The sequence below is a fragment of the Tupaia chinensis genome, unplaced genomic scaffold, assembly GCF_000334495.1.
Source record: "Tupaia chinensis unplaced genomic scaffold, TupChi_1.0 Scaffold000496_1, whole genome shotgun sequence".
In the NCBI taxonomy this organism is placed as follows: Eukaryota; Metazoa; Chordata; class Mammalia; order Scandentia; family Tupaiidae; genus Tupaia; species Tupaia belangeri.
In genome coordinates, this window is record NW_006160008.1 from 363,194 (window position 1) to 379,837 (window position 16,644).

General features: G+C 48.6%; 1 protein-coding gene and 1 long non-coding RNA gene across 2 annotated transcripts in view; one reads left to right on the top strand and one right to left on the bottom strand.

Annotated features, from left to right (window-relative positions):
- The window catches only part of CACNG2 (calcium voltage-gated channel auxiliary subunit gamma 2), a 134,805-nt gene that overhangs the window by 21,224 nt on the left and 96,937 nt on the right, over nucleotides 1-16,644 (bottom strand). Inside the window, exon 2 of the mRNA XM_006156513.3 lies at nucleotides 3,830-3,913. Within this exon, the coding sequence (XP_006156575.1) occupies nucleotides 3,830-3,913 (84 nt within the window). The remainder of the gene's footprint in view (nucleotides 1-3,829; nucleotides 3,914-16,644) is intronic.
- Nucleotides 1-16,644, top strand: part of LOC114009244 (uncharacterized) — a 105,402-nt gene that overhangs the window by 19,515 nt on the left and 69,243 nt on the right. The gene's annotated exons all lie outside the window — the stretch shown is intronic.

Consider the following 16,644-nt stretch of genomic DNA (forward strand, 5'->3'; position numbering starts at 1 on the left):
GGGCTTTCCTGGAGCAACGGCACCACCGCGTGAGACCTGCCATCACGTTTTTACACGGGCCTCAGTCCACTCAGCAAGGTGCTGGGCCCTGGGAGTCACAGGTGGTGCATGCAGAGCCTGTCCTGAGGGCGTGCAGGAGCAGAGCACTGTGCCCTGACTTTGGTAGCAGCCAGAGCTCTAGCTGCCTTTCTGGAGCCCACCCCGCCTGGCCCCTGCCCTTCCGAGTTGGAGGCAAGTTGTACACTAAAGGTCACAGGCAGAGATGCCTGGCCTGCACATGGGCTCTGGTGTCTCTCTTTACTGAACGCTTTCCACCTGCCTGGACCCGTCCTTCCTGTCCTTCATAGGTTCTCTGGAAACCCAGTGCTGGGCCTCTGCCAGCAGTGCCCTACCCCGTGGCCCACCCCCACCCCAGCCACGCTGGCTCCCATCACCTCTGCTCCCAAACAGCTCCTCCCTTATCATCGTCCCATGGACAGCACTGGTCCAGGCCATCATCGTGCTCACCTGGCCCCCTCGGGCTAGCCCCCACTGGCCTCCCTGCCTCCAGTCTCAGCATTTTATCACTACCTCCCTGGCCACAGCCAGCTGACCTTCCTAAGTCAGTGCCTCCCCATGTGGTTCCCATCACACTGGAGTAACACTCGACCTCTGGCCACCACAGCTGGGCTCCTCCCGTCTCTCTCTGCCCTTCCTGCATGCACTGCACTCCTGCCTGACTGGCCTCTTGCCGACCCTCAAACCTGGCACTGTGCTCAGGAAGCCTCTGCTCTTGCTGTTCCCTGCCTACCAGGTGTAGCTCCGCCTACCAGGTGCAGCTCCGCCTACCCCGCGCAGCTCCACCTACTCCGCGCAACTCCGCCCACCCTGCGCTGCTCTGCTCTTTCTCTGGGAGCTCAGTTGCACCGTTTGCCCTTGCATCTAGCCATCATTTTCTTGAGTATTCCATTATTCTCCCACCCAGTCACTTCCTTGCTCAGTCAACAAAATGCTTCATTGGGTGTTGGTTCCCTGCCAGACGGGGAGCTTGGGGAGTAGAAATGAACGGAGGCGTGCAGTTCTGTCTTCAGGAGGTCCATAGTCATGTGGGAATGCTAGTGAACCAGGAACACTGCTGCAGACTGGTAAGGGCCAAGCTGGAGAGAGGGGCCCGGTGCAGGGGAGGTGGTGAGGAATCAGGACAGCTCCTTCTAGAAAAATGATCCCTGTCTCCAGCTTCTCTTGCCAACCAGGTTAGAGCTTCATGCGGAATGACAGGAACCCATGTCTTCCAGCTTCAAAGAATTATTTTTGTTGTCCGAGGCAGGACTAGCATATTATGGGTCAGGAATCAGCAAACCATGCCAGACGCAGACTGCTGCCTGTTCGTGTGAATACAGTGGAGTTTAAGAGGAACTCCGCCGCGCTCACTTGCTTCCCTGTTGACTGGGCTGTGTCCACGCAGAGCTGAGCATTTGGGACAGAGACTATGTGGCTCAAAGAGCCTAAAGATTTATTCTCTTGTCCTTTACAGAAAGTCTGCCGACTCCTGATACAGATGCTCAAAAAATATTGCTGGATCAAGTTAAATCAGCCCTTTGGAATCTCATGGGCTCCTGTGAGTCCACGTTTTCTGTCAGGGAAACCAAAAAGAACCAAGTACCCTAAGCTCTTTAAACACTCTTTAAACACGATGGAGGCATCGAACTAGTAGAACATGCCCCTGAAGAATCATTTATCTGGGGCTAGATGGTGGCGCAGTGGTGAAACGCGATGTCTGCAAGGCTGGCCCAGATGGGAGAGTTCTGGGTTCATGTCCAGAGGCCTCCCTGGGGGTGCCAGGCAAGTGTGTGCTCACAGTCCAAGGCTGGCTGGGGCGGGTCGTGGCCTCATGACCCTGTTGAGATGCTGGCTTGCTCTAGAGAAAATGAGTAAAACATCTTTGGGGATAAAATAATCCTATGTCCTTCTTTTGCTTAATAAAAAGTATTTATTGAGGGACCAGCAGTTAGCGCAATGGCTATGTCACTGAACTCCCATGTAGTTGACGGCGGTTTGAGTCCTGGACCTGGTGGGTTAAATTCACGCCGGGCGTGTGTGTGCGTGCGTGCCCAAGATCCCAGGAGGAGAATGGAGGAGAAGGGATTGCAGTGTGGCCATCCCCCCTGGGGGGTGATTTCTCGCTTTCTGTCTCTCTGTCTCTGTCTCTCTTTCTGGCAAATGCATGCACCCTATAGCAAAAACCTCTCAAAAAAAAAAGTATTTATTGAGCACCTACTGTACATATTCCAGGAACGGTTTTAGGCACAGCGGTGAATGAGACAGGTCACTTGTCCCGAGGCACTTCTGCCTAGCTGATAAAATACTACTTTCTGTGTTCGACTAGGTGAGACCTGCCCCCAGGAGTGTGGCTCCCCACGTGGGGTTCAGCTCGCTCACCCCTTCCATCTGTCGGGCTGTTGGAAAAGTCATGACTTGTTTTCTGTTTTTCTGTGTAAAAATGCGGAATGACTTTCCAGCAAACCAGTACATCCACCCTCATCTCTGCTTTGTGGCATCTCCCAAGTTGAGCTGTTTCCCTCAGAGGCCTCCCAGCCAGGCCGTTGGGCTCCCTAGCCCTGAGCGCGGGGTGTAGCATCTAGAAGGTGCTCAGTCCACGTGCACTGCACTGCCAGCCTCCGACAGCCTTAACACCAGGCTTGGCAAGAGCCCTAGACACGGGACCTGGGAGACAGCCACACGTCCCTTTAGCGATCCGTTCAAGAGCAATGTCATGAGGGAACTCCTAAGAGGAAATGATCAGCCTCGTATGATAGTTTCCTTAAAAAAATGAATCTATAATTGCATTGTATTCTTTCCTCTCTTCCCAGCTGCCCGGCTGACTTCATGTTCCACGGGCTTTTCAACAAGACTAGATACCAGGCTGACCTGAGAGCTGGGTTTGATGTGAGGAGTAATTATTGAAAGAGACAGGGGCGATCCATATAATAAAATACCTCTTACATTTTTCATCAAAGTGATCTGAGGGTGAGGCCAAGCACTCTGCTGTGGGGGAGGAGGGTGGAGGGGCCCCTAGGAGCTGAAGGGGGATGCTTCAGGGAGGAAAGCAAACCTTGCCTGGAAGAGCAGGTCTGAGAGCCTTCAGCTTTGCTGTTCTGGGCGTCAAGGACTCTCAGCCCCTCTCGGGGAAATCCCTTTCTCGGGGAACTGGTAGCCTTGTTGGTTTTTGCTGATGCTTGAGAATTTTCCTTGGGGCTTCAAAATGCTTTCTCTTGATAATATGTCTCAGGTGGATTTAAGATCACAGCTGTTACATCAGATTTAACTTTGACTTGGCTTGTGGGGGAAGGAAAAAAAAAATCATGCTTTTTTTCTTTTCTCTGGCAGAAGTTCCAAACTGGCACTGCCTGATGAGTTTCTTCATTGAGTTGTTCAAAGAATACTTGCTTCATGTCAGGCACTGGGCTGGGACTGACATGGTGAACAGGATGGGAAGGGTCCCTGTCCTAGTAGAGTTGGGAGATAGTCACTCAAATATACAGAGACCCCACAGCATGATAAAGTGTTCCAGGAACCCATGCAAGAAGCAGGGAGGACTTCTTGGAGGAGGTGCTATTTCACCTAAGACCTAGAAGGTAACTAGGAGTTTGCCAAAGATAGGAAGGAAGGGTGCTGGAGGCAGAGGGAGCAGCATGCAGGAAGGGTTGCCCTACAGAAAGAGAGGTTCGGTTATTTTCTTCCCTGCTCTGTGATGCATGGGGTCTCTCGATAGCTCTGGTTGGAAGCTCTCTGAAGGATGAAAAGGCACACCCATAGCCAGGAGGGAAATGAAGAAAGCATATGCACTCACGGAGGAAATATTCTGCTGTGTCAGCTTCGTAATCTGCATCCTCAGGGAAGTGATCGATTTGCTTGCACAGACCTTTGAAGTTCCCTGCAAAACAAGGGGAGAAGGAACGTGTGAGACATCGCGGTTTCCAGGGTCTCAGGTCTCACCTGCCTCTTTCTGACTCTTCACTCTCTGAAGCTCACTCAGTCCTCTTTTCACCCCTGAAGGAAGGCATCGCTCTGTCTCTTTGGACATCTGCCTGGTGAATCAAAACACACACACACACACACACACACACACACACACCACACTCGCAGCACTGCAGAGAGGATCTAAAGCCTAAGACTTCAAAACCCTGCCTTCCATGCCTGCATCGAGGCTTCTGAGGATTAGCTGCCGTTTCGCAGCCATGGGGGTTTGATTCTGGGCAGGGGACTGGCACCGAGAAGGCTCATGAACGCTCTGTCTGTGCCCCAGCTCACCTGGCAGTCATCTTGCATTTCGCACGTGACAAGGCAGCAGATTGATTTCTAAAGACAGCAGACCCCAGGCTGAGGCCCACAGACATTCCCGCCGTCTGCAAAGGGGAGCCCGCAAAACATTTTCCCACCTGCAGTTGCGTGGGATTCGCTGTCCCCAGCCCCCAGCAGCTCTGAAATGTTATGGCAGGGTTGGGGGTGGGCTGGTACTTGCTGTAGCTTTACCACAGGCTTGGGACAGGAGTATTGTCACCCCATTTTACAGATGAAGAAACTGAGCCCAGAAAGACGAAGTGATCTGAATGAGTATTTATAGCTGGAAACTATAAAATTGCAACAAAAGCCTTTAGATTCCAAATGTGTCCTGAGTGCTGAAAAGGTGAGAACCAGCCCAGATGAGTGCCCTAACACTGTCACATAAGCCCTGGCCAGCGTTCACGGAGCGCGTGAGTGAAGTACTGAAGGCAACCTTCCTAAAACCAGTGGGTAAGAAGAGTTTATCACCACCAGAGGGGCTGCTTGTGATGGCAGAGACTTCTGTCTGTTTCATTTGCCATCACGGCCCAACACCAACACAGGCACCACGAGTGTGTGTGGACTTTCTCTGAAAGGAAAGAGTCGAACCCGCACTGGGGAGTGTGCCGCTGTGGGCAGGATGCGGGCTCTGCGGCCAGGCTGCCAGGGCCCGCTCAACCTCAGTGAGTTGACTCAGTTTCCTCACCTGAAAAGCGGAAAGATGAGAAGCCTTCCGTCGCAGATTGTCGTGGAGACGGACTGAGTGGATTTGGGGCACTGAGGGGGGAGGTGGATGTGCTTTGACTATGCTCAGCGGCTGACATGGACTTTTCTGGGACGGGAGCTAGTATTCCGTCATTAGTATAGCCCTCAGCACATGTTAGCAACCGAGCTTTCTCCACAGTCCTGAGCGTCCATATCTCATAAAGTAGGGGCAGGCTTCGTCGTGCACTGTGCACGTTAGTAATGTGAAGGCCTGGCGCAGAGACCCGTATCTATGTATCTTCTATATAGCTAGCTACGTAGATAGCTCGATGTGCCATACAGGTACACTTCGCTGTTACATATGCATTTATTATTACTTCTTGAATTTACGAGCGGGTACATCTACTCACCAGAGAGAGACAGAAAGGGAGAGTGAGACAGCACCCCTCGTGAGGGATGGCCATGCAGCAACCCCTCCTCCCCTCTCTTTCCAGCTGGAATTTTGGGCATGCACATAGACACGTGCATCTGGTGTGTTTTTTACGCCACTGGGTCCTGGACTCAAGGGCATGCACATAGACACGTGCATCTGGTGTGGTTTTTACGCCACTGGATCCAGGACTCAGATTGTGAGTGGGCCATGTAGGATCCAGTCACCTTAACCACTATGACACTGGCTGGCCCACTACTATATATACATTTAAATATTTTAAGTATTTCTCCTGTTTGATTACCAGAAGGTGTGTGTACTCACCAGAGGGAGACAGAGGTACAGAGAGAGAGAAAGAGAAAGAGGGAGGGAGGAGGAAAACACCACAAACACAAAAGCAAATGGGGCATGGTCATGTCTCAATCCCTTCCCCGTTTCTCCATCCTATTGGGATTTGGGGCATGCACGTACATAGGCCTGGCCTCTTTTTTCAAAGTATTGGGACTGGGATTTGAACCATAGTCAACCATGTGGGATCTGGCTTCCTTAACTATGAGGCTACAGAGCCAGCCTAGGATTTTTGGTGTTTTAAGCTATTATTATATGCTACATAGTAGAGAGAAGATGATTGAGTCGCTTGCCTCCCATTCAAACATGAGCTGTCCCTCGTACCAATCCACTAACTTTCCCGACTTGTGTGAGAAAAATAATTCCCCAGAGCATACTGGGGCTTCGGGTAACTTCACTGAAGCTTTCTGGGGTAGTTTGAAATGGCCCCATTGGGCAGGTTCTTCTGTTTGGGGCCTGCCTCATCTTGCTCACCCCATGCTGTTGCCTTCTCTAGTGCTCCAAGCGTGGCTCCCCTCTGCCCTGGTGTATCCTGTTGCATTGACTGGGGGCTTCCTCTTCCCTGCAGTAGATTAGTTCCTCATCCAGCCACACACCCTTCTCTCCCTTCTCCATGAGGAAAGTCTCTATTCCAGCTGCTAAGAGGATAAAAAATTCTGCCTATTGTTAAAATTACAAATCAGTGTATTTGAAAAGCACTTTGCAAAGCACTTTCATTTTCTTTCAATTCAATCTGACAAATATTTCGGCAACTCGGTGCCAGGCGTCTTTATAAGGAATCCGTGCAGGAGGCTCAGCTGGGAGAGCAGTTCTGACGTGCCCCGAGGCTCCTAACAAATTGGGGACAGAACTCAACCCAAGGGCTTCTAGTTGGTGCCTCCTGTCTTTCTTTATCCCCGTGGGCCACACCCACACCTGCTCCCCACCCCGGCCTGTGTCTCACTTATCCTTGAACCTAGCGCTGTGCCTGGCATAGGAGAAGGGCTCATTCTTGGCATGGAAAAGCTGTGCCAAGTGACCAGCAGCCCAGGCATCTCTGAGCCCAGCCCTGGGTGTTTGGCTACCTGTTTGATGTCTCCAGGGGTGGAGGGAAAGGCCTGGATCTGAGCTCTCGATCTCTGCCTCAGCCTGGTGATCTGGAGGCCTGACTAGCCCGGCCGATGCCTCCCATGGCTCCCAGATGCAAGCCTGAGCCCCGTTCCCACTGCTGACACCGCTCCGTCCTCACTGTAGGTTTCACTCAGCACAACATCCAGCCTGCATCAGGTCCTCAGCGTCTCCCAAGCTGTACCACCCACACCAGGCCACCGTCCTGCTCTCCTGGGTGCAGCCGTCGCCTCTCTGCCCTTCATTTTGCACCTGCTCTCCTCCCTCTCTGCAGAGTGATTGTGACAATCCTTTGATAATGCAAATCTGATGTGCCACCTCCAGCACTTCCTCAGCTTCCCCATACTCCGGAGGAAAAGCGCAACATCGTCTGCGGGGCCTGACTGCCCACTGGTCCTTGGTCTCACCTCCTGCCCTTCTCCTTCCTCTCTGCACATCTCGGCCTTCTTTCTGCCCTGCTCCCTCTTACCTCAGGACTTGGCGCCTGTGTTCTTGCTCTCTGAGCCCCCACCACATGCTCTTTTTGTCTCCTTACCCAACCTCCGTCTACACTAGCCCACCACTCTGTGTTGATGGGAGACGCTATGGTGTGTGTGATGCCAGTGGGAGTGTTCCAGCAGGGAGAAGGGGACAATGCAGAAACCATGAGAGGGGACACACGTGCAAAGGGGATGGGCCGTGGTGCACCAGGAGGGAAGGTGGCGCCTGGGGGTGCAGGTGTGCAGGGCAGGTAGACATGTTTGGAGCTTGTGACAGTTTCCTTCTGGTTGCTTCTACTTCCTGGGAAGCAGAATCATTAATTGAGAGTGAGGAGGAGGAAGGGCTGGAGGCTTAAGGAAGAAGGAAGGAAGGGAAGTTTTCTCCATGAGAGGGAGAGAGGAAATGGACCATCCCATGAAGTACATGCATCAGTGACTTGAAGGTCTCTGTTTAGAGTCCGCAGTTTTATCTAACCACTTCAGGGTAGGGGTGAATAAGAGGGAGATGAGGACCTGAGGGGCAAGTGAGGCAGTGAGCAGGTGGTGGGGTCAAGGCACTGGGACCCTCGGATGGGAGGGAGGTCAGTAATTGTTGGAGTTGGGGGCTCATGGGAGTGAGCTGGAAGGCTGGAACGTGCATCATGGAGCAGAAGCAAGAGACAGATGGGGGATGTGGTTATTGGTAAGACCGTGAATGGAGGTGGCTCCGGTTGGGTGGGAGTAGGATAATATTCAAAATACTTAAGCAACTAGTAAAGCCATGCGAATTAATACAAGAGACACAACTGAAACGTTTGCTTTTATTTCCTCTATATGTCAAGTATATAAGGGTACTTCAAAGAGTTTGTGGAAAACTGGAATTAAAGTACGAATTGATTTCAGTACAAAAAATTGTGAAATCCATCATAGCTGTTTCATAGTGTGCATTTCCACGAACTTTTTGAGGACTCCCCATATATTAAGAAACTGCCTATTAAGTTAAAAGTTGAAGGGCAAATGATTCATCAAATTATTCTAATAAGGCCCAAATGATTGGTTAGTTTTTATAAATTATTGGTGTGGTCTTTCGATGGTGAGGCTGTTACGAGCTGAATGATGGCTCTGTCTAGACCGCAGTTTGACACAGGGAGCCATAACAGATGCTTCCAAAATTGCGCTCTCGGAGTGGGAGTCATCTTGTCTCAGCGAGGACAGAATTTTCTCCTAACTTGTCTGCTGCTGTTCAATTGCAGGACCTCTCGGTGAGATGGACTCTCAGTGCTCAGGGGCCCCAGCAAGCCAGGGCCAGGGAGAAGCCTGTGTCCCAGTCCCTCTCTTCTCTCTGTCCCCTCAGAGCCGGCTGGGACAGCAGGATTTCAGTAGTTAACAACCAGTGAGGTGGAACCAGCACCTGTTTGGGGGTGTGGGGTGAAGGCCAGGTGCTGAGGGGCTGCTTGGCTGGTTGTGGAGTCTCCGAGATGCCCCAGGAGTACCACTGGAGGACGAGGCAGCGAGCCAGCAGGAAGCTTCTCTAAGAGTCGGGGAGTGACTGGGAGTCGATGAGCGACTGACGGCAGTAAAGGGAGGTCTAGGCAGTGAGCGCACGTAGGGTGGATTGTTCCAGCAGAGAGGGCAGAGTAGGCTGCGATGAGTTTCAGAGGAGCAGGGAGAGACATGGTCTGGAGACAGCAGTGAGTGGGTGGGTCAGGGAGACCCAAGGTGTGGGCCACGCGGTGCTCAGTGAGAGTTCGCAGGGGTGCAGGTGTCCTCGGGAGAGTCGGGTTCCCATCTCAGCAAGAAGAGGGGAGCTCAACATTGGGACTCAATTCTGAGGGTCCTGAGCAAGGCTTTGAGATGCTGTGGGGTGGGGTGGGGTTGGAGATAGGGACAGAGTAGGGATTAAACAGAGCCCTGAGGGACAAGGGGTTAGAAGTGAGAAGTGACCGGCATAGACTGGGTGCAGGTCAGGATGAGGTCAGTCCCAGTGGCCTCCGAGGCTGATGGTAGCAGAGCACAGGGCCTCAGGAGCCCTTGGAGTTCTGTGGGCCCTGCATTCAGTCTGACCATGGTGGTGCTGAGACTCCTGAGAGGAAGACGGTGCAGTCGTACCCAGTCATTTCTGGTGAAATCTAAGTTTTGCAGGACATCCATGTCAACAGACAGGATCACAGTTAGTGGAGAATAGTATAATCTTATTTTCCTGACACTGGCCCAGAGTTCCACTGTATTTGTCTCTTACTGGTGGTAATCGGGCCCAGAGTTTGATGATTTCAGGCACAGATGGATTCAGGTGCTCAAAAGAGGTTTGATCTCTGTCTCTGCTCACCGTCCCTCTCAGTTGGCTGCATCATTAGGCAGGCTCTCTTTCCACAGTATAGGCTAGGGCTGACGAAGTGCTGGGGCAGTGGAGGTAAATCTAACTTGCTCTCTGCCTTTTGGGGAAAGGCAGGAAGTGTAGAATGTACTAGAATACAATGTCTTTCTTACATACTGTATGAGAGGTATGCGCAAGGCCTTATGGCTGCATGGTTGTTTAGCTAACATTTAGGTAGCACCAACTGTATGCCATGTTCTGTGCAACCCTCCGGGGACACAGGAAAAATATACTATTTGTCTTCAAGGAACTTGCAGTCTATGACGGGAGACAGAAGGCAGGTGCTGTGGAGTGGCAGCGGGTGTGTTGTGACAGAGAAAAGCAGAGTATGTCTGGGCACACACAGAAGGGGTGTGTGTGGCTGTAACACAGGGTTTGAGAGAGAGGTGACCGAGCTCATACCGAAGGTGGGGGGGAGTTAGCCAGGTGAAGCAGGTAGGGTGTGTGTGTGTGTGTGTGTGTTTGAGCCTAAGAATGCGAGGTTTGACCTCTGTCTCTGCTCACCGTCCCTCTCAGTTGGCTGCATCATTAGGCAGGCTCTCTTTCCACAGTATAGGCTAGGGCTGACGAAGTGCTGGGGCAGTGGAGGTAAATCTAACTTGCTCTCTGCCTTTTGGGGAAAGGCAGGAAGTGTAGAATGTACTAGAATACAATGTCTTTCTTACATACTGTATGAGAGGTATGCGCAAGGCCTTATGGCTGCATGGTTGTTTAGCTAACATTTAGGTAGCACCAACTGTATGCCATGTTCTGTGCAACCCTCCGGGGACACAGGAAAAATATACTATTTGTCTTCAAGGAACTTGCAGTCTATGACGGGAGACAGAAGGCAGGTGCTGTGGAGTGGCAGCGGGTGTGTTGTGACAGAGAAAAGCAGAGTATGTCTGGGCACACACAGAAGGGGTGTGTGTGGCTGTAACACAGGGTTTGAGAGAGAGGTGACCGAGCTCATACCGAAGGTGGGGGGGAGTTAGCCAGGTGAAGCAGGTAGGGTGTGTGTGTGTGTGTGTGTGATGAGGAGCTGATGAGGGTGGGAAGGGCTTTCCATGTAGAAGGACAAGCAAGAGCAGTCAGAGAACTGCTGGACACCCAGGAGATAGCAAACTCTCAAAGGTTCAGAGAAGGTTTCCCAGAGGGGAGGGAGTGGGGCTTGAGAGAAAGCTCAAGACAGTGGTATGTTGGAGCTGGCTTGCACCCGCTCCAGAGCCAATTGTGTCTCTTCCTAACTTACGCTAACAGCTTGAAACCAGCTGTGGTGAGAGTGTTTACACCACAGGAATTGGCAGATGCTACAAATCAAGGTTCCCATCTCTGACAGAGAGCCAGTCGTTAAACATTTACCAGCACCCCACTGGGTGAAGGGTGATCCTAGAGGAGGGCTCAGCTGGTGCAAAGATGTGACAGATGAGTGGGATTAGAGATGTGTAAAATGTTGGTCCCATGTAGAAGGCTGATGAGGGTGAAGGCAGAAGATGGTTGGAGAGGTAGGCAGGGGTAGGTCCTGCAGGGTCCCGGCTTAACTGAGGAGGGGGTGCTTTCCTGCCATCCTCCCCAGCAGCCTTGGTTTTGAACTTTTGGAGGAAGGGAGAGCCAGAGGGTTCAGTAGCCAAGAATCTGCACTGAACCACCACCCCAGAAGGGTCCAAGGCTCAGCGACTGCAGCCAAGCCGGGAGGGAAAGGCCTAGGGCACGCCCCGGGCTGCTACAGCCCTGCCTCCAGGACTCTGCTGTTTCAGACAGGAATTCAGCTTGCAGGTATTAAGTAGTTTAAGAGGAGGTTTCACCAGCTTTATAAAAAGCACATTAATATCTCACAGCACCAACTGCTGTCTTGTTTCTTTAGACACAATAAGCTCCCCATAAACCTGGTCATTAGGGGCTGAGCAAACGCTGTTTTATTTTCCACATATTCATGAGAAGCCGAAAGAGCGGCCGGGAGCCAGGAGGGGGCATGGTGGAGCAGGCCGAGCCCGGGGAGGGAGGAGGTTGTCTAAGTAATTTTTTAAGTGAAGCAAATGAAGGGTTTGGTGGGAGCTGCTTTCTCTGTGTTTGAAACCTTTTCTGCTCCTGGCTTTTTGCTTTCCTGGCAGGCCCTCCCTGACGGCAGGGATTCGGGAGGCCTCGGGAAGGGTGGGCCATGCCTGGCTCCAGCCGTGCTGGAATCCAGCCCCCGGCACAGCGTCACACCAGCTGGCATTGGATGGGTTGAGACACAGTCTTTGTGGGGCCTACAATTTCATTTGTTCAGTCATCATCACTCATTCATTCATTCTTTCATTTGGCAATTGTTTTGAATACCTACTATGTGCTAGGGACGGGCAGGCACAGGTAGGTGGAGACTGTTGCCTGCTCCCTTTCTGGCTTTTCTCTCATGTTTGCATAGAGCTCTCATCTCCCAGAAGTCCTCAGCACTGGAGGGTCTAACCATGACTATGAGCACTTGCTGAACAGTCTCTAGTGGCATCCCGTCCACCCTGTCTCCACGCTGCTTCTCTAGGCCTTTCGTGTGCTGTGGGGTTAGAATCAGCTCTGGACTCGGGAAGACCCTGCTGCAATGCCTGGCACTGTTTGCTATTAGCAAGTTACGTGACTTTTCTCTGCCTCAGTTTCCTTTGACTTAAGAAAGCAGTATAAATCCTTGCCCAGAAAGGTAAGGGGAATAATTTGGAAGACTCACCAAGGTAACAGAAGTGAAGGCCCCAGAAGTGAACGTGGTCGCCTTCCTTCTCTTTCATCTTCAAATGTCACTGCTCTCAGGAGGCTTCCCTGTCCCCTCTCTCTCTTTTTCTATGGCGGAGGGCTCATGTGCTTACCAGAAAAAGAGACAGAGAGATACACATGCAGAGAAATCCTCTCTCCTCTTTTTCACCCATCAGGATTTGGGATACAAACACGCAAGCTCCTGATGTGCCTTTTAAGCCTTTGGGTCTGGGATTCAAACTGCATTGGTCATATGGAATCTCGTTCCCTGAACTACCAGGCTACCAGGCTAGCCCCTCCAAGGCTTTTCTGGATTATCTCAGCTGGAAAGACTCTTCTCGCGTTTCTCAGGATTTAAGGGCATAGGAACCTGCTGGGGACTGTATTAGCCAGATTCTGATTCAGCAGGTCTGGGGTGGGCCTGGGTTTTTGCATTCCTCATTATGGTGGTGTTCCTGCTGTAGGGTCCCTGTGCAAGGCCAGCTGCTACAGCCCAGAGCTCATCCTATGGACTTTGGTATGGAGACTGTCAAGTCTTTTGTATCTGCTTTGATCATATTCTGTTCACTATTCTTTTTTTATTTATTTCTGGAACTTTTTTTTAAAATTAATTTACATTCATTCCCTAAGCATTGTCACAGCATACAAAATGTGATTTCCCTTTTTTTTCTCCTGCTATTATCCTTGTTACTTTCTTTTGAAAGAGATTTTTTGCTGTAGGGTATGTACACTTGTCAGAGAGAGAGAGAGAGAGAGAGAAAGCGAGAAATCACCCCCAATGGCCACACCACAATCCCTTCTTCAAGCCAATGAGTCTGGGACTCGAACCATGGTCAGCCCCATGGGAGTTCAATGCTTTATGCTACCTGCTGGCCCCCTGTTCTGGTGTTATTATTTGAGTACAAATAGCTACAAGTCTGTAACTTCCACAGGGCAGAATTTCTTCTAGAGAGCACCCCGAATACACTATATTGTTCTTTATTCTACAATGCCCTCATGCACATTTCAGTGTTTCTGAAATTGGGATGTTTCTCATAATTGATGGGTTCATTTACTGCAGCATGTCTCCTTTCTCCTGAAAAATCCTTATTACACTGATGGTGTGCCTTTTAATTAATGATAATGGCTACCTGACAAACGTTTATTGAACAAATGAGCATTAAAAGAATGAGTCAGTGTGTGTGTGTGTGTGTGTGTGTGCGTGTGTGTGCGTGCACACACACGTGTAGGCAGAGAGTGCGCTACAATTTCTATTCTCCTAAACAGATGCAAATCAGGCCAAATATTAGACTCCCTGGGGCAGCAGGATCTTTTGTACTTCTCTTATTAAAAGCCTATCTGACAATATCAAAATAATGCATACCCCACGACTCAGCAATTTCTCTTAGCAATGCATGCTGGAGAAATCTAAGCTTGTATGCACAAGGAGATGTATATGAGAATGTGAATAACAGTGCTGCAAGTAACCACAACAAACTGGGAATAGCTCACGTTTCTATTGTCAGAAGAATGAGAGCAGCTTGTGGTATATTAATATAATTGGATATTATACAGCAGTCAGAGAAAGTGGATGGATTACAGCAACACATGTCAACACAGATGAATTTCACAAACACAGCATTGGATGGAAAAAAAAGTCAAGCTGCAGAAAAATGCATATGATATAATTCCATTTTCACAAAGTTAAAAACGCGTGCAACTACGCTATACGTTGTTGAGAAATATGTGTATGTGGCCAACTAGAAAGCCAACAAGGGAATGATAAGCACTTGTTTAAGACTGGTTGCTTGAGGTTGGAGAGAGAGCATCACTACTTTGATGTGTTAGAGGTGGTCCAGGTTTTAACCTGATGGCGCATTCATCGGTGTCATTTTATTGTCATTCTTTCTACCTTGCTGAGACAAAGCCTACTGGCTGTTTCCTAATGTCCTGGTTCCCTCCAGCTTCCAAGTTTTACCTGGACATCTGGCTTCCCAGAACACAGACTTTGGTTTACAGCCTTCCTTGCAGCTAGAGGTGGTGGCCATGTGGCTAAATTCTGACCAATGGGATGTAGTGGAAGTGGTGGAAGAAGCTTTGGAGAATTGTCTTTCAGGATATGGGCCATGTTTCAACCCTTTCATTTTGGCACATGGATTACAGAGCTCCAGCCACCATCTCGAAATGTGAGACAACCTTGAGAATGGGTGCTGCATGATGGTAGAATATGACTAAGGGTACCTGGCCACACCACAGTGGAGTTTATGTCCAGAGTTGTGCAATGAGAAAAATAAGCCATATTTTCTATTTTAATTAAGAAACCCCAACAACTTCATAATGAAACCTTATTTTAATGAAAATAATCATACAAATAAAAATAGTCTTTAAAAACTATTGTATTTAGGGCTGGTTCCATAGCCTGGAGGTTAAGGCAGCTGGACCCCACATGGCCAACTGCATGGTTTGAGTCTTGGACCTAGTGGCTTGAGAAACATGCTGGGCATGTGTTCATGTGGCCCCAAATCCCAAAAGGAGGGGGAGATGGAGGAGAGGGATTTGGTGTGACCATGCCCCATGGGGGGGTGCTTTCTCCTCTCCCTCTGTCTTCTGTGTCTGTTTCTAGTGACTGTGTGTGCTATCTAGCAAAAAGGATTTTTTTTGCTTATTTTTTTATAAATAAAGTTTATTGTGTATATTTAAAACATACAGCATGATGTTGTAAGATAATAAAATGGTTTCTACAGTAGAGCTGATGGACATACCCATCATCTCATGTAGTTGTCCATTTTTCCCTCTGTGACAAGAGCAGCTAAAATCTATTTAGCCAAAATCCTGACTACAATACACTGTTATTAACTGCAGCCCACAAGCTGTACATCAGATCTTTTGCCTTGTTCATGCTACATTGCTACTTTACATCCTTTGACCTACATCCCTTCATTTCCTTTCCACAACCCTTCCCTGGCAACCACTCTTTTATTCTCTACTCTCCATTTCTATATATTTGACCTTTTTTTTTTAAAAAATAACTTTATTTATTTATTTTAATTTGACCAGAGAGGAACAGAGTGAGAGAGAAAGAGAGTGAAAATGATAAAGCAAGTTGTTGGGTCCAAGACTCAAACCATGGTTGGCCATGTGAACGTCTAGCACCTTTAACCACTATGACACCTGCTGGCCTCTATATTTGACCTTTTCAAAAGATTCTACATGTGAGTGAGATCATGCAATATTTTTCTTTCTGTGTCTGGCCTATTATGCCTTCTGAGGCATAAAGTCTTTCAGGTTCATTCATGTCATGGCATTATGAGTTCCTTTTTAAAGGCTGAATAACATTCGTATATATATATATATATATATGTATATAAAGTTAAAACAAATGAGGACAATTCTCAATGAATATGTATGTGTGTGTATATATATATGTATATATATATACAATCAATTAAAAATGGACAAATGAACAGTTTCTTTTTCTGTTTGCCCTTTGATGGCATCTAGATTGTTTCCATATATTGGCTGTTGTGAATAATGCTGCAATGAATGTGGGAATTAAGATGTTTTCACCAGGTGGTAATTTCATTTCCTTTGGGCATATACTCAGAAAAGGGATTACTGAGTCATATGGGAGTTCTCTTTTTAATTTCTTTAGGTATTTCCACACTTTTTTTCTTCATGCATACACCAATCTACATCCTCACCAACAATGTATTAGGGTTCCCTTTTTTCTATACCTTTGCCAGCATTTGTTTTCACTTGTCTTCTTGATAATATTGATCCTAACAGGTGTGAGATGGTATCTCACAGTTGTTTTGATTTGCATTTCCTTGGTGTTGAGTACCTTTTCATGTATATATTGACTTTTTTTTTTATCATCTTGGAGAAATGTCTAGTCAAGTCTTTTGCTTATTTTTAAATCGTCTTATCTGTTCTCTTGCTATTAAATTGTATAAGTTCCTTATAAATCTTGGCTATCAACCTGTTATCTGATATACGGTTTGCAATTATCTTTCCCCAATCTGTAGGTTGTCTTCTCATTTTGTTGACTGTAAAAATAGTATTTTATGTATTTAATATTAAACACATTTTCAGAAAGGAATCATTGAACCCTGTGCTTGGCATATAGTAGGTGCTCACTGAATTATCTATTGCATAATTGAACAAATGAATTAATTAAATGGTGTGTCAATGTTTTCCAAGTAGGATAAATTTTACTGCTGTTAGATACCAGCTGTTATGAA